This window comes from Salmo trutta, chromosome 32 (genome assembly GCF_901001165.1).
Source record: "Salmo trutta chromosome 32, fSalTru1.1, whole genome shotgun sequence".
Classification (NCBI taxonomy): Eukaryota; Metazoa; Chordata; class Actinopteri; order Salmoniformes; family Salmonidae; genus Salmo; species Salmo trutta.
In genome coordinates, this window is record NC_042988.1 from 14,278,174 (window position 1) to 14,296,196 (window position 18,023).

Here is an 18,023-nt window from a genome sequence, read left to right on the forward strand (position 1 = left end):
GGGGGTGTGGAAGATTTCAAAACTGTTCCACGGTAAGATAGACATGAATATCCTTGATGAAAATTGGCTATCGAGAAGGGGAGGACACTTTCGTTTGCCTACTAATGACTTGACACACTCTTGACCACTTATCGGTTTCCTGGTCATGGAGGAGAGAGGACGGAGGACGGTATTTTGCCCAAACGACTGTCCTTCCTTTATTCAATCATTATTGTATATTCATTGTCAACAGCATATTTATTGCCAGTGTGCATTTGCTTCAGTAATAATTAAACTATCCATATCTTTATATTCTGTAGATTTCAAGGTCTGGTAACACATATTTTGCTATTATGTTAAAACAATATAAAAAAACATGTTAATACAACGTTTTAGTGTAATTGCAGTGTTACTACACAAGTTTTTCCCAATGTATTTTGTTTTCTTTTTTTGGTATGTTGTTATTACTTTGTATTAGGCTACTTGTATTATTTACACCAAGTAAATGTCTTTTTTTGCTGTTTGTAAATATATCAATGTCCATCTAATCTCTTTGTAGGTTATGCATCTAGTTGAGGTTGTCGAGTTCTTGGTGGGTCAGTTTCTCCTATGTTGGGTCATACTCAAATTTCAGACACACTCAAGTTGTTCTTGATTGTTGGCCAATCTTCATTTGGGCCCATCTCATTTGGGTCAAATTTGAAACCACCATTGGTGACCCAAAATGGGTCAGTGGGTCTGGATTCATTCGTTTAATGGAGACTTTAAGCCTCTTCTGAGTTTGCAACATGTAACTTAAAATATGTATCATTGGTTTTTCGAATGAAAATGCCCCATATGCAAATGACCCATATGCAAATGAGCTAACAAGAGCTCAGCCGAATCCTTTGTATTCATTGCCTAATTGAGTTGCTCATTAAGGCTTCAACACTAATGTCTGCTCATTAGTGCGTTGATGTAGGCGTATAGCCTATTTTGTCCATGAAAACTATTGATATTAAAACCACACCGACTTCAACAATAGTGTAAACATTGATATTATATATATATATATATATTTTATACCAATGATTACTTCTCTGAAATAGACTATTCAGGACATAATGCAAATGAATATTTGATAACCGGACAGACACAAAAAATGACCGATTAATTGCCAACGCTGTGATTATTAAAAAGTGCAATTATGTCACGGTGTAAAATGATAATTAACAGCGTTAATTAGGCTACTGAACCAAAGCCTCGCCCCCTTGCGTCACGCCAATATACTTTTTCATGAGGTATGCAATGGTAGCGTATCAGTCGCGAGCATCAGCTGATGATTGAACACTGAACAGTTTGAACTGGCTTTTCTTTCTTGGCAATCGGTATTTTGCTTTCTACTACCTGCACATCACCTGAAATAAGACATAACACCCACTGGTTGCATACTTCTCTTTGGTATATATATTTTTTTTTTTTCTTCGGAAGTCATTTATTTGACAGGACGCGCTCCGGGAAGGATGGCTGCCATCAAGGCGCTTCAACAGTGGTGCAAACTTCAGTGCAATGGGTACCGAGATGTGGCTATCATCAACATGACAACTTCTTTTAGGGACGGATTGGCGTTCTGTGCGCTTATCCATAAGTACAGACCGGATCTAATGTAAGCATTATAATGACTTAAAATATAGATTGGGGTGAAGAATTGATGTTCAACGTAGTGGTTAATCAGGTGCAACAAATCATTAGCAGCTGCAAACAATCAATACGTCCAAACACTTCGATGGGCTTTCGCTGTTAAAAGCTAACGTTACAGTTAAAACTTGTAATATTTTGACTCATTATGAATAACCGACCTCGGCGTTTCCCAAACTCGGTGCACTTCTTGTTGTTGCCATAACACTACACAGCTGATTCAGATGATCAAAGCTTGGTTATTTGATTTGAATCAGCTGTGTAATGTTAGGGCAAAAAACAAAACTTGCAACGTTACCGAGTTTGGGAAACCTTGACCTACTGTCGACGTACCTTATCATAACCAAACAGTTAATGTTTTTGTAATTGTCTTCTACTTGGCAAACACATTTTGTAGCTTAGGCTATAGCTTCAAATCATTATTTTTTTTAAAGTGATGTTCCCATGTAACGGTAGGCCTAATGTAATCCCTTGAACACCATATACAATAGAAATAAAGCGCTGTTTGCGCTCATGTTCTATTTATTTTGAAGGGAAGTATTCCCAGTGGCTTCCTGTCTAACAATGGTGGCGGGAATCCCCCTCCCTCTCCAGCGTCCTTTTTAGTCAGAGGATGGCAACATTTGGTTGATTAATTTTAAATGTTTTATTTAACCTATATATCTAGGCATGTTGAAACAGAAAGAAACCAAGCAGCATAACCATTCCCTCAAGACTTCTTGCTGTACTAGTGGACTAGAAAATTATTTTTGATGTATCCCAGAAACCTGGTTATTTTCCTTGAACAGGGCCGTTAGTCACCCAAATTCACATGAGAATAACCTTTGATCAACCTCCACAATGTGAATTATTCATTTCCCTGTGTTCTATATTCAGAGACTACGACTCCTTGAATAAAGAGGATGTTTTTGACAACAACAACTTGGTAAGATTTACTGTCTATTTATGCATGTAACATCAGCACAGTTATTAAAGGTTGTACATTGACATGACCATACTGAACTGTTTGGCCATCTTATCAGGAAGTCAGTTGGTTTGTGTTTGAGGGGATTGCATTGCATTGTTAGAAATGCATCAAGTCCTTAGTAACATTCAGGCCTATTTTTATTAGCGACATCTCCAAAGGACTTGAATTGTGCACAAGTCAATTCATGGTTATTTTTATATATATACCTCAGAAGTCTTTCTATTGAACTGGGGCAAACAAGTTTTGCTCTGAAGGGTGACGTTAAATGCAACTCATGAAGAGAATGTGATGGCTCACCATAAATGTGACCCATTGCCTGTAGCATGCATAGTATGTAAACGCAGTGGCCAAATGCAGGACGTCTTTCCCAGTTGATAACTGGACAATATGTATTCCTAGGATTTCATGTCCCAGGCAAGGTTATTGAAATACCAACTCTAGTTTGGGAAACCATCTCTGCTAGGGGTGCTATACAAGGTCTGTCCCATGTTGCTGTTTTATTGTGAGGAGAATGTCATCTGCGAGTTGTACAGAGCGTGTCAAGTCAGTAAGTCTTACACTGTAAACAATTCACTTGGTAGTGACTTTGGCTAGTTACCCATTTCTATTGATACTTCGACAGATGCCGGCTTAACTATTAACAACTGAAGATCATCAGACATTGTTTGACTTGGTTGTATTTAACTTATTTTTAACTCTTTGTGGAATTATTTGACCAACTCTTTTGTCCCCCCACCCCCCATTTCCTTCATACCAGGAAGTGTGTTAGGACCGTTGGGATAAGAATGAGTCAAACAGCAGCGCAGCTGGGACTTGTCCATAATTTTATCATTCTCTCTGTGCTGGTTTCCTCTGTTTTTGAGGATTACAGACCTCATAGTGTTCTATGCACTCCAGGATCTGTTGCAAAACACTAGCTGCTAGTCGTGCCGATTTCCCCCACAGGGTCTGTTAAGAACCTGAGTATCAGAAGAGGCTCCCTGGGTTATTCATTATGAATGAGGCTTACTGTTATCCGTGGACCACTTGATCTGCATGATAAAGGTCCATTTACAAATGTTAGACAGTATGGTGAGACAACAGTGCTTGGGAGGTTGCTTAAGAAGAACGTGTTTTAAACCACAAAGAAGAGTGTATATATACTGCTCAAAAAAATAAAGGGAACACTTAAACAACACAATGTAACTCCAAGTCAATCACACTTCTGTGAAATCAAACTGTCTACTTAGGAAGCAACACTGATTGACAATACATTTCACATGCTGTTGTGCAAATGGAATAGACAACAGGTGGAAATTATAGGCAATTAGCAAGACACCCCCAATGAAGGAGTGGTTCTGCAGGTGGTGACCACAGACCACTTCTCAGTTCCTATGCTTCCTGGCTGATGTTTTGGTCACTTTTGAATGCTGGCAGTTCTTTCACTCTAGTGGTAGCATGAGACGGAGTCAACAACCCACACAAGTGGCTCAGGTAGTGCAGCTCATCCAGGATGGCACATCAATGCGAGCTGTGGCAAGAAGGTTTGCTGTGTCTGTCAGCGTAGTGTCCAGAGCATGGAGGCGCTACCAGGAGACAGGCCAGTACATCAGGAGACGTGGAGGAGGCCATAGGAGGGCAACAACCCAGCAGCAGGACCGCTACCTCCGCCTTGGTGCAAGGAGGAGCACTGCCAGAGCCCTGCAAAATGACCTCCAGCAGGCCACAAATGTGCATGTGTCTGCTCAAACGGTCAGAAACAGACTCCATGAGGGGGGTATGAGGGCCCGACGTCCACAGGTGGTGGTTGTGCTTACAGCCCAACACCGTGCAGGACGTTTGGCATTTGCCAGAGAACACCAAGATTGGCAAATTCGCCACTGGCGCCCTGTGCCCTTCACAGATGAAAGCAGGTTCACACTGAGCACATGTGACAGACATGACAGAGTCTGGAGATGCCGTGGAGAACGTTCTGCTGCCTGCAACATCCTCCAGCATGACCGGTTTGGCGGTGGGTCAGTCATGGTGTGGGGTGGCATTTCTTTTGGGGGCCGCACAGCCCTCCATATGCTCGCCAGAGGTAGCGTGACTGCCATTAGGTACCGAGATGAGATCCTCAGACCCCTTGTGAGACCATATGCTGGTGCGGTTGGCCCTGGGTTCCTCCTAATGCAAGACAATGCTAGACCTCATGTGGCTGGAGTGTGTCAGCAGTTCCTGCAAGAGGAAGGCATTGATGCTATGGACTGGCCTGCCGTTCCCCAGACCTGAATCCAATTGAGCACATCTGGGACATCATGTCTCGCTCCATCCACCAACGCCACGTTGCACCACAGACTGTCCAGGAGTTGGCGGATGCTTTAGTCCAGGTCTGGGAGGAGATCCCTCAGGAGACCATCCGCCACCTCATCAGGAGCATGCCCAGGCGTTGTAGGGAGGTCATACAGGCACGTGGAGGCCACACACACTACTGAGCCTCATTTTGACTTGTTTTAAGGACATTACATCAAAGTTGGATCAGCCTGTAGTGTGGTTTTCCACTTTAATTTTGAGTGTGACTCCAAATCCAGACCTCCATGGGTTGATAAATTGGATTTCCATTGATTATTTTTGTGTGATTTTTGTTGTCAGCACATTCAACTATGTAAAGAAAAAAGTATTTAATAAGATTATTTCATTCATTCAGATCTAGGATGTGTTATTTTAGTGTTCCCTTTATTTTTTTTTGAGCAGTGTATTATTTTTCTTCTCTGTTTTAGTAACGCTAGTCTATTTGACCAACCAACTAGGAAGGAATTCCCCCATGGAGTCCAAACACCCATTTTGTGTAGCTACTTCTTTTTAGTCTGAGGTAATCCCATACACATTGACAGTAGTCCTCTGTATTTCATGACAAGGAGGTCCCAGTCCTTCATGTGTGTCTCTCAGATTTCTCTCTGTGATGGGTGTCTGTCACTACAGACTACAAATATGCATTTGTCTTGTCCAGACTCTGTTTCGTTACGGCACAGAAACAATGGCCAATTCCGTTACTGTTATACAGAGAATCTCAAATGTAGAAATTGTTTGGCCTTTCTCCTCCTGCTCCAACGTGAACGGATATGCCGTTCTGCAAGGCTGTACTTTAACATTTTAATGAGCACGTCCAGGTTGATCCTGAACAATGCCCCGTTCTCCCTCTCTCTCCTTGTTCCCAGGGCTGAGTGTGCACAGGAAATGTGCTATTCATTATTCACCCCCTGTCCAGACCTCCCCAGCATGGGTCCACAAACAGCTGCTGGCTGGACTTTACGATTTTCTTTTTCTGATGAGACCATTTTGTCTGGCTTATGTTTACAGTTAAATTAAGTAGTTGCTTTGTATATTAAGAAACCCTCAAGAACATTGGGAAAGTGTTTTTCAAATTATGTACTACTTTTCCTTATTACCTCTGCTTAGTAAATGTTCAAAAAAAGCTAACATTGTACATTTTTACAAACTGTTATGTTTTCTGCTTGCTAGGGGGTACTCCAATACGCCTGACCCCTCTAATTTTTGGCTCTCTATGGCTTTAGGGTTGGTTAATAAAACAAGTTTTATTTTAACTTCAGGCTTTCCGGGTTGCAGAGGACAAGCTGGGGATCGCTGCTCTGCTGGATGCAGAGGATATGGTGGCCCTGAGGATCCCAGACCGACTGAGCATCCTCACCTATGTCTCCCAGTACTACAACTACTTCCACGGACGCAACCCTAGTAAGACTGTCTGACTTGAGGCAGCTTTGTTACATTGGTGCACTAGCCTATATGTTGCACTATAAGTGTTTCCTTTCCTGGTGAGGTGTTACTTAAGGTGACTGAAGTACACAGGTGTCATGTTGTGTTAAATTGGGTGAAAACATTGCGTCAAACCCGTTTAGTGTAATGTGCCTGTCCTTACAATCAGTAGTAAATTTAAAACTTGGCAAATGTTTTTGTTTTTCAAATTGTTTATGGTTATTGTTTTATAAGATAGTGTATATCCAAACTATTTCAGTTTCACATGCACAAAGCATCTCTACTGAGCTATTGGTTCATGTATCGTAGACGAGAGTATTGTGGCTCAACCCTCTGATTTCTGATGGCCAATGTTGTTTTTCTAGTTGGAGGGGTGGTTGCTGTGAAAAGACCAGCAGAGGGCTCCAAGGAGGAGTCGTGTGGAAAGAAGAATCTCCCGGTGGTGGCCAAAACCATGGTGTATAAAATGGCCATAGAGAATCGCCCACCTCCCTCTCTCGTGGTGAAAACCTCCCCCAAAGCAATCAGAGCTGCTGTTCAGGTTAGAGGAGTACAAATGGCTCTTTAATGTCTTTAAAAAAAAACATTTTTATCAGATGTTTGACAGGCATACATTTTGGTGAACTACTGAATGTACACTATATATACAAATGTATGTGGACACCCCTTCAAATAAGTGGATTCGGCTATTTCATCCATACCCGTTGCTGACAGGTGTATAAATTCAAGCACACAGCCATGCAATCTCCGTAGACAAACATTGGCAGTGGAATGGCCTTACTGCAGAGCACGGTGACTTTCAATGTGGCACAGTCATAGGATGCCGCCTTTCCAACAAGTCAGTTCATAAAATGCCTGCCCTGCTAGAGCTGCCCCAGTCAACTGTAAGTGCTATTATTGTGAAGTGGAAACGTCTAGGAGCAACAACGGCTCAGCTGTGATGTGGTCAGCCACACAAGCTCACAGAACAGGACCGCCGAGTGCTGTGTATTAGGTAGTTGTGAAATTTTTTTGATATTACTACATGGTCAGAACTAGAAGCACAAGCATTTCACTTCACTCGCATTAACATCTGCTAACCATGTGTATGTGACCAATAAAAATTTGATTTGATTTTGATTCGTCACTCCAGAGAACGCATTTCCACTGCTCCAGAGTCCAATGGCGGTGAGCATTACACCACTCTAGCCAACGCTTGGCATTGCGATCTTAAGCTTGTGCGTGGCTGCTCGGCCATGTAAACTCATTTCATGAAGTGCCTGACAAACAGTTATTGTGCTGACGTTGCTTCCAGAGGCAGTTTGGAACTCCGTCGTGAGCGTTGCAACAGAGGACAGACGATTTTCACACACTACACAAGTGTAAAGGAATGAATAGATACATATGAGCGATGGCTGAAAACGGCATAGACAAGATGCAGTAGATGGTAGAGTACATTATATACATATGAGATGAGTAATGTAGGATATGTAAACATTATATAAAGTGGCATTGTTTAAAGTGACTAGTGATAAATTTGTTACATCCAATTTTTAAATTATTAGTGGCTAGAGATTTGAGTCCGTATGTTGGCAGCAGCCACTCGATGTTGATGATGGCTCTTAGAAGCTGTTTTTCAGTCTCTCGGTCCAAGCTTTGATGCACCTGTACTGACCTCGCCTTCTGGATTATAGCGGGGTGAACAGGCAGTGGCTCGGGTGGTTGTTGTCCTTGATGATCTTTTTGGCCTTCCTGTGACATCAGGTGGTGTAGGTGTCCTGGAGGGCAGGTAGTTTGCCCCCGGTGATGCGTTGTGCAGACCTCACTTCCCTCTGGAGAGCCTTACGGTTGTGGGCGGAGCAGTTGCCGTACCAGGCGGTGATACAGCCCGACAGGATGCTCTCGATTGTGCATCTGTAAAAGTTTGTGTTTTTGGTGACAAGCCGAATTTCTTCAGCCTCCTGAGGTTGAAGAGGCGCTGCTGCGCCTTCTTCACCACGCTGTCTGTGTGGGTGGACCATTTCAGTTTGTCCGTGATGTGTACGTCGAGGAACTTAAAACTCTCCACCCTCTCCACTACTGTCCCATCAATGTAGATAGGGGGCTGCTCCCTCTGTTTTCTGAAGTCCATGATTTGTTGACGTTGAGTGAAGTTGTTTTCCTGAATTACGCATCACCATTTGGAAGTCTGACGGATGAGTCTGAGTTTGGCCAGGAACGCTACCTGCCCCAATGCGTAGTGCCAACTAAGGTTTAGTGGAGAAATAATGGTCTGGGGCTGTTTTTCATGGTTTGGGCTAGGCCCCTTACTTCCACTGAAGGGAAATCTTAACGCTGGTTTGTCAAGCTCAGTGTAGAAGAACTTGACTGGCCTGCACAGACCCCTGACCTTAACTCCATCGAACACCTTTGGGATGAATTGCAACGCCGACTGGGAGCCAGGCCTCATCGCCCAAGGTCAGTGCCCGAACTCACAAATGCTGTTGTGGCTGAATGGAAGCAAGTTCCTGCAGCAGTGTTCCAACACGTAGTGGAAAGCCTTCCCAGAAGAGTGGAGGCTGTTATAGCAGTAAAGGGGTGACCAACTCCAAATTAATGCCCGTGATTTTGGAATGAGATGTTTGATGAGCAGGTGTCCACATACTTTTGGTCATGTAGTGTATCTAAACCCAAGCAAAAAAAGAAACGTCCCTTTTTCAGGACCCTGTCTTTCAAAGATGACTTCACAGATATTCATTGTAAAGGGTTTTAACTTTTTTTCCCATGCTTGTTCAATGAAACATAAACAATTAATGAACATGCACCTGTGGAATGGTTGTTAAGACACTAACAGCTCACAGACGGAAGGCAATTAAGGTCAAAGTTATGAAAACTTAGGACACTAAAGAGGCCTTTCTACTGACTCTGGAAAAACACCAAAAGAAAGATGCCCAGGGTCCCTGCTCATCTGCGTGTACGTGCCTTAGGCATGCTGCAAGGAGGCATGAGAACTGCAGATGTGGCCAGGGCAATAAATTGCCATGTCCGTACTGTGAGACACCTAAGACGGCACTACAGGGAGACAGGACAGACAGCTGATCATCCTCACAGTGGCAGACCATGTGTAACAATATCAGTACATCTGAACATCACACCTGCGGGACAGGTGCAGGATGGCAACAACTGCCCGAGTTACACCAGGAACGCACAATCCCTCCATCAGTGCTCAGACTGTCCGCAACAGGCTGAGAGGCTGGACTGAGGGCTTGTAGGCCTGTTGCAAGGCAGGTCCTCACCAGACATCACCGTCAACAACGTCGCCTATGGGCACAAACCCACTGTCGCTGGACCAGACAGGACTGGCAAAAAGTGCTCTTCACTGACGAGTTGCGGTTTTGTCTCACCAGGGGTGATGGTCGGGTTCGCATTTATCGTCGAAGGAATTAGTGTTACACCGAGACCTGTACTCTGGATCGGGATCGATTTGGAGGTGGAGGGTCCGTCATGGTCTGGGGCGGTGTGTCACAGCATCATCAGACTGAGCTTGTCATATCTCAATGCTGTGCGTTACAGGGAAAACATCCACCTCCCTCATGTGGTACCCTTCCTGTAGGCTCATTTTTACATGACCCTCCAGCATCACAATGCCACCAGCCATACTGCTTGTTCTGTGTGATGTCATGGCCAGCGAAGAACCCGGATCTCGCCTGTGACCTGTTGGATCGGAGGTTGAGGGCTAGAGCCATTCCCCCCCCCCCCCCCCCCCCAGGAATGTCCGGGAACTTGCAGGTGCCTTGGTGGAAGAAGAGTGGGGTAACATCTCACAGCAAGAACTGGCAAATCTGGTGCAGTCCATGAGGAGGAGATGCACTGCAGTACTTAATGCAGCTGGGGGCCACACCAGATACTGACTGTTACTTTTGATTTTGACCCTTCCTTTGTTCAGGGACACATTATTTAATTTGTTAGTCACATGTCTGTGGAACTTGTTCAGTTTGTCTGTTGAATCTTATGTAAATATTTGTATGAACATGACATATTTTTGCTGAAAATAAACATCCTCACTGAGTTTCCATGACAAACACTTTTTTTTTTCTCTCTCTCCCCTCCACAGAAGACTGAAGTTTTGGTGGAGAGCTCCAATAAGACAGGCACTCTCAGCAGTAAATGTGTTGTGTGCAAATGCCACGTTCATCTGGTCCAACGGCACTTCATCGAGGGGAAGCTTTACCACAGGAGCTGCTTCAAGTAAATGTCCACTTTAAACACAGACAGCAGCTCCATTATGTTTAAAACGTGTTGACACCTTTTATGTTGCACTTTTCACCAGGTGCAGTGAATGCTCCAACGTCCTCCTGGCTGGGGCCTATAAACCAGGGAAGGAGCCAGGTTGCTTCATCTGTAGTGACCACCAGAACACCAAGAATGGCTACAACAAGCCTCCCTCTGGGGTTGTCATCCAGACCGGATGCCCAAGCGGCAACATTGAATCCAAAAGTGATACCAGCAGAGTCCAGTCTGTCTCCCGCCCCACCTCTGTGCCTTCCACCCCAATCAAGCTGGTCTTGAAGCCTGTGGAGACCACCACCCCAGCTCCCCAACCACGGACCAGCTCAGCCCAGAGAACCCAGGCAGCACGGCAGAGGTTCTTCCAGTCATCTACCTCAGCCCCAGAGAGCCCCTCCAGCAGCCAGAAGCCCTCAGGACTGCCGACGGTGCCTCTGAGTCCTGAGGAAGAGAAGAACCGAGCCAGGACTGTCATTACCAAGAAACTAGTTGAGGCGAACTGCAATAACAATAACACCAGATACTTTGTTATCCAACCAGCAGAAAGGAGGTGAGAAAAGGCTTTTAGTCAAGTGTGCACACTTCATCTCATTTTGTGAATGTCAGCTAATGCTAAATGTACATTTCCAAACCTAATGGTGATAGTATTGCTTCCCAGGTTTGAAGACGTGCTAAGCTCAGCTGACCTCTCCAGCTGGAAGCAGGCTAAATGTGGGCCAGGCACAGCAGGACAACTCTTCACCAGCAGTAAGGAATTGCCTAACACCGTCAACAAAGTCAGCGCCCGACCAACAACTGTATCCTCCTCCACCAAAGGCAAGCTTTTTCAATTCCACTACATTTTAACAACTTTTTTTATCACGATCATGTTTTTACAATGGGTCATAAGGGAAACTTCAAAAGCTGTAACGCTTTCAATTACCTTGTTAATACGAGGGTGTAGCCGCGAACAGCATTCCATACAGTTTAACAAAAGTCTATTTAAGAGCATGAAAATTAGATGAGCTGCTAGTGCATTAGCAGTCTTCACTAACAGCCATAATTTATTTGGTCATCCCAGCTTGTTTAGCCCTCTTTTTTTAATTTTTTTTTTTTAACACTAAATTGAATTGTAGAATTTGATAATGAGCTTGAATCATACACTCCTTTCAAAATGTATTTCTCGTTGGCAGTAAATGCAGACCGTGCAGAGGCTCCTGTTAACTGGCGATCAAAGCTCAAGCCTGTTAAAAATGGACCAGGACTGAAGTAAGTCTGGACTCCTCATCAGTTATCTATTAATCAACCATTTTCTTTCTAATCTTGTACATCCACACAGAGAAGGCAGATATTGTCACCCGGGTGAGAGATTCAATCATATGTTTGATCTGGAGAGCTAACCAGTTGGGCATCTCATGTATCCACTCCTCCAGCCTGCGGATTCATCCTGCCTCGCCCTGCTCTGTTATGGCTGACTGGCTTAAATTGCAGCCACTCTCCTCCCCCATCCTCACAAGTCCCAAGGAGTGCTATGGCTGAAATGAACCCTAGTGCAACACTAACTAAATCCCCATGATGACCCCCTCCACTGTTTTCTCATCTCCATTATTTCTAAATATGTAAGGTGAGGCTGAATGTTCTTTGTACTTACTGTATGTTCAATCCAAAATGGTTGCTTTCATGGGAAAGTCCAATATTTTCCTGCTCCTTACATGCACCCTCTTTCTCCAGGACCTCTGACTCTGAGGACCAAGCGATCATTGTTGAGCAACCTGAAGCCATCTCGAAGTCTTTCGCTACTAGTATCATCGTCAACATCCGTTCTACCTCTCCTCTGATTCCCCCAGCAGCCTTCAACCCTCCTCCACCTGTCCCGGTGTCTCACAGAGCTCCGTCTCCCAAGCAGCCCCATTGCGGCTCTGGAGGCTTGGGTACATGCTTTTTATTATCCTCTATACTTGGCAGAGTAGTGATTAGTGTCTCATAAATTATTGATTAAACATTTTCACTGACTTGTTGGGATTTTTAATTATTTCACACTTCACCTTCTAGGTACTAAAAATGGGAATTATTCTACTCCTCCCCTGGTTCCTGTCTGGCACAGGGTTCCCACTCCAAATAAGCCTCATCACAGCTCTGCTGGATTGGGTAAAGACAAGAACTCCATTCAGTGATTGCATCGCAACAATGTATTTGGAGTCTCTATATTGCAGTTTATTAATCGGTTACTTACATTTTTTCTTTTTCTTTTTTAGGCTCAACGGATGGCAATTATTCTCCCCCTATGTCTCCTAAACAGCTTTGCCAGGGCTCCACAGGTTAGACTGGGCCTTCACTTTCTATTACCAGACATTGTCTTGACCATTGATGTTTTAATCTTTCTTTTGTTATGTCCTAGCTTGTTTATTATCACAAGTTAAGTCTTGTGACAATGGCTCCCTGATTGTCAGCCATTAAATATGTAATAATCCTATTTTATCTACCTCCTAGGCTCCAAAAATGGAAAGTATTTGTCACACACAAACACCTCCCAGTCTGAAATGAGGTCACCCTCGGTAAGTTGTCAGTTATGTCTCATACATAAAAAGTAGCATGTTACTAGAGCTTACCAGAGGAATTAACTATCCTATATGAAAATATGTAATATTTTCATGTCAGTTAAATAATTACCCAGGATTAGCAATTGGTGGTGACACCATGGGTTTTTCTTTGTTTTGTTCAATGTAAGTCCCATCACATCCCCATGGACCAGATAGTGAAGGAGCTGCGTGAGATTGAAGACTGTCTGGGTGACTTGGAGAGGAAGGGAGTGGAGATGGAGAAGAGGCTTCGCAGCTGTGAGGAAGGTACTTTCCAGTGAACTTCCCTTTACTCCCAGTGTCCGTCCCTCCTTTGAGGTTGACAAATAGCGATTGCCAAAGCAAGTGGGAGAGAGGTCCTCTGCATACACTTTCTCGCGTCGACATTTTAGTGAAGTTATTGGTTTGGGACTGGTCTAGCTTTTGAAGGACTTAAAGGACAAGTGATTCTGCACACAGTTATGTTAAAGAAGACAGACCATGTTTCAAACTTAACTGGGTCTTTTTTTTTAGGACAGGATTTTGAAGGATATCATGGGAGAATCTAATTGCCTGCTCCTCAACCCATTGGATGAGAAAGCCAGAAGCCCCTCCCCTCTGACCTTCACCTCCAATGGGTTTTGAGAAGGGGAGAGTATGCGATTGAGATTCTCCCCCTCTATCAAAGTTTATTTCCAAGTAAACTTCCAAATAGACCAGCCTTTATGATTAAATATTTATTAATGTACTTCAATTGAAATTGCCCAGTCCCTCCACTATTCTCAGTTTTGAGTTGTGCTCTGATGGTGAGCATGATATCCCTGCAGCCCACCTGGGACTTTACACAGGAATCCAAACCCACACAGCCTGGAGGGGAGAGGTGTGACTGGCAAACGGGTTCCATTTCCCTCCTCTACAGCCCAATGAGGCGAGAGGCAGGCACTGCCCACATGAGGGCACCTTCTCCCTCTGTGATATTATCCATCTCCCTTGAGTGATAGAGGTGGTGGTGAAGAGCTGACCAGCCCCAGAGACTGGTTGTGGCTGTGGACAGAGCAGGAGCAGTAGGGGGGCCTGATTGCTCTGCTCAAGGTCACCGTCTGGGCACAGTTATATTAATATTATTATCTGGTTCACTGCTTTACTCCTTACATGCACCTGTCTGTCCTGATAGGAGCCAGGGGGAGTTAATGGGACTCTCTCCTCTCTGTCCCAGGCCAGTTTACTATTGGTTGTGGCTGGTGTTTGTATACCCACAGCCCTTAGGCACTGATGAAGGCTCAATGTGCATGTTGGACTGGGACACTGATTCATTTTGTTCATAACTCTTGCACAAATGTCATTTATTTTATGTATTGCCAATGAACTTCCTTGACACTGGCCTTTTGCAGAGGGTGAGGGGGACATTTTGATGGACCCTCTGATGGTTGACTGGTTCAACCTGATCCGAAAGAAGCAGACGTATATTAGGAGGGAGTCAGAGCTTGTGTACGTGTGAGTACTTGTCAAGTTAAATGTTAGCCAAATGTATATGCACTTTCGGATTTACAATGGCTTAAAAATCACTTATTGCATTTGTCAGAGCTAAGACTCAAGACCTGGAGGAGCAGCAGCCTGGAGTGGAGGGTGAGCTGCGCAGACTGTTGGAGAAACCAGGTAGGAGGCACAATGTTCACACAGTACCTCAACTGTTCCCTTTACATCCCCCTAACAGATCAGCAGCTACCATGTTGTAGTGTAGTGCTCCTATGTCTAACACAGGTCTTCTTATCCCTGGTATCACAGATCATCTGAAGTCTACAGAGGAGCATCGGCGAGAGAACAGGCTGATGGAGAGGTTGATGGAGATTGTGAACGGTAGAAACGCCATTGTAGAAGGACTGGATGAAGACAGGCTCAGGTAGGGAAATAGCGCAACTTTATTGCTCGTACAATTTGATGTGAGTTGTGACCTATTTTCTTTTTAAATGTGAGGAGCATTTCAATATCTGCAATTGTCTCAAGCGGTCAAGCTGGATGTGTAACTTGAAAAACCTAAACATGTTCTCTATTTTAGGGAAGATGAAGAGGATCAGCAGTTGAATGAAATGATGCAGACTCTTGGTGAGTATTTTAAAGTGGTTGATTTAAAATGCCCATGTCTTTAAACCCTGGGCTGTTCCTTGCTTAATGTCATTTTCTCTCTTTGTTCTGGTGGACAGGACTTAAAAAATCCAAAATCAAGAGGAAGTCCTTCAAAATGCTGTTCAGACGAAAAAGTAGTAAAAAGGTCACCGTGAGTGATCAGGGGACTGTGTTTTGATTGTTCTACCCTGCTCTGGGGGGGGGGTGTGTGTGTTTCACATGTGTCTGGATTGGTTTTAAATTGCGTTTATATTTTCAAGTGATAGTGTGTACATCAACTTGTGTTCATGGCGGTATTGTAGTTGCGCTAGTAAGTAACAAGATTGTATGTTGCTCATCCTGAAAGATCTGAAGGTCAAAGACCAATTTTTTTTTCAGCTACTTATCAGATCAAGTTGGTGTTTTGTCGCAAAGGTTTGTTTAGAAATGCTTTTAGTTTGAGAAGACTCCAGGCTTTCACTCTTCATTTGGTGTTCAGTTGTTCTTGAGCTGGGTCTCATGACACTTGACTGATCATAATGTGCTATTTTTGTCGCTTGTGAGTTGTGGTGTATATCTAAGATCACAATTTAGCGTATGGTTTGCTTAACTTTGTTTGTTTATTTTCCCACACATCTAGGTTGGGATTGTTGTGAAGAGGTGTTCAACAGTCACTGTTAGTGAATCAAATGCAAAATGATGTAACTGGTATTGTTGCACCGGATAATGGTGAAGGAGAATCCATATCACTGTGATTAAGTTGTTAATATCAAAAGAAGAGTGCCTTTATGAGTGATGTTTTTAGCTCCAGTATGTGTATTTTATTATGCTTCCAAACAGTAACATTTTGAGTGGAATCCGTCTGTAGACCAATGAAGTGGTGAGCAGCGTGTTCTACATTGCCACATTTTAAAGGCTGTATTTCTCCTGTCGTGCTGTAGGTGGCACCATGGTTTTACTTTATAGGAACCAGGCAGGAACCTGAATCCAGTTCGCCACAGTAGACAGTTAATTTCTTTGCTAATTTTATAAATGCTGCAAAAAGTTCCAACTCTGCTGATGCAATAACATTGTGAAAGCTTACGTAGAGCAGTAGCTTATGCACAGGAGAAGGCTTATAGACTAGTGGTTGTATTGAGCTTTTAATCTTAAACCTGGTTTAATTAAACATAATTCTATACTAATGTATCTACTGAAGCATTTTTTTTTAAATGCCTGGTGCATTATTGCAGTGTTTTAAGTAAACGTTGTTGGCATTTGGAGTCATCTGTGAAAATGCTGTTTGAGGTATGCACAGGTCCCAATGTCTCGTGACTTGAAAAAATTGGAAGGAATATTAAATGAATGTGTACATAATGTGTATTTAAATTTTTAATTGAAATGAGTTTGCTGTCCAATAAATAATTTGAACATCCTTTCTTTTGAAAGCACTCCTACAAGAACTTAAAGTTAGATATAATTTAACTGTTGGCCTTTACTTTAAGCAATTATCAGCCATGATATTTTAGTTTCAATTAACATGTTCCTTCAACTGTAGGGGATGTATGTTCAATTGATTTCTTCACATGTGAGACTGTTCAGTTCCTAATGAAAATCTTAACCGATCCTTGTGTTCTATCTCATAGAAGCACAAAGTTACAGCCTGATTTTTACCGTACAGACCACAGTCTTCATCCAATGTGTTTTGGTTCTGGACCAGCTATGCCGGGACACTACTTAAATATCAAAACTCAGAAGTAATCGTTCAAAGCTACATACTTTTCTGCATTTAATGTGGGTTTTAGGGACGGCATCAAGATGATTTGTTCACGTCAATATATTTGCAGCTACTTATAAACGACATATCCCCAATTGAAGATGAATGAAATTGTGATCATGAACTTGGAACAGCATCTTTCTAGCTGAGAGAAACTGGGGATGATATTGGTGCAGTACACCATGCGTGATGTGGGTGACAGTCGAGACAGAATACGTGTGATCGAGTTAATTAAAGCTTTGCGCCCCATCTACTGCAAATGCTTGCGCTTCTGCAATTAAGAATCAAAGGCGAGGGCTTAGTGTCAGGGGGGTGTCTAATACATGGTTTTAACAGGAATGGGACCTGATTTGCCAGGCTCCTAGCGACAAGCATTAACAACGGCCTCAAATTAGAGGGACATTAATATTCATAAGTAAAACAATTCGTCCTGTGAATGTGCTGAAAAGAAATCCTCTGAGGTGAGCTCTTGTGTCCGCGCTGTCCATCACAATATGCCATTACTGATGGAGTGGTTCATCTTTATGAAAGGGTGGCAATAATGTGTTGTACTGGCTCTGACAAAGTTCACATGTTATACTGACTTGTTATGGGTTTTCCATTCAATTAATTAAAATGTTTTTTTTTAAACAGACTTGTGCCATACTCTACAGACAGTTATTCTTACCAGTAATTCTCAATGTGGAGGATCGAGATATATTATGGCCTATAAGTACATTGTATTGCATGTTTTACTATCAAGTACACTACCCATCTATAGTGTAATTTATATTTGATAGTTTTAGCCATAATTGCTATAGTAACAAGGCATCAGTAAGTATTTGAGGGCCTATGGGTTAAAAACCCCTCTGTGTAAAATGTGTGTGCGCGTTGTACTCAGAGTGCCAGAGTCTCTGCCACTAGCCTGTAATTATGATCCTCGAGGTAATTTTATCAGGCTCATTAGCTCTGAGTAAACGAGAAGCGTGCCTCTAATTTATTGGCCATCCAGGCTGGAGACTTAATTCTCATCAGAGAGATCATAATA

General features: G+C 43.2%; 1 protein-coding gene across 3 annotated transcripts; it reads left to right on the plus strand.

The window, feature by feature from the left end:
- Window positions 1–1,270: 1,270 nt before the first annotated feature.
- Window positions 1,271–16,655, plus strand: LOC115171161 (MICAL-like protein 2). 3 transcript variants are annotated; one of them, XM_029727713.1, is made up of 18 exons: window positions 1,271–1,624; window positions 2,533–2,581; window positions 6,193–6,334; window positions 6,721–6,896; window positions 10,428–10,561; window positions 10,644–11,150; window positions 11,259–11,416; window positions 11,773–11,848; window positions 12,311–12,510; window positions 12,632–12,727; window positions 12,835–12,897; window positions 13,070–13,134; window positions 13,308–13,425; window positions 14,529–14,631; window positions 14,720–14,793; window positions 14,923–15,037; window positions 15,194–15,240; window positions 15,339–16,655. In XM_029727713.1, exons 1-18 carry the CDS (start codon window positions 1,482–1,484, stop codon window positions 15,437–15,439), a joined length of 2,367 nt encoding a protein of 788 aa, XP_029583573.1. In that variant the 5' UTR covers window positions 1,271–1,481; the 3' UTR covers window positions 15,440–16,655. The 3 variants fall into 3 exon arrangements, with proteins under 3 accessions (XP_029583573.1, XP_029583574.1, XP_029583575.1); XM_029727714.1 differs by having other exon boundaries at window positions 14,529–14,625; XM_029727715.1 differs by lacking the exon at window positions 1,271–1,624 and having other exon boundaries at window positions 2,540–2,581; window positions 6,209–6,334.
- Window positions 16,656–18,023: the final 1,368 nt, after the last annotated feature.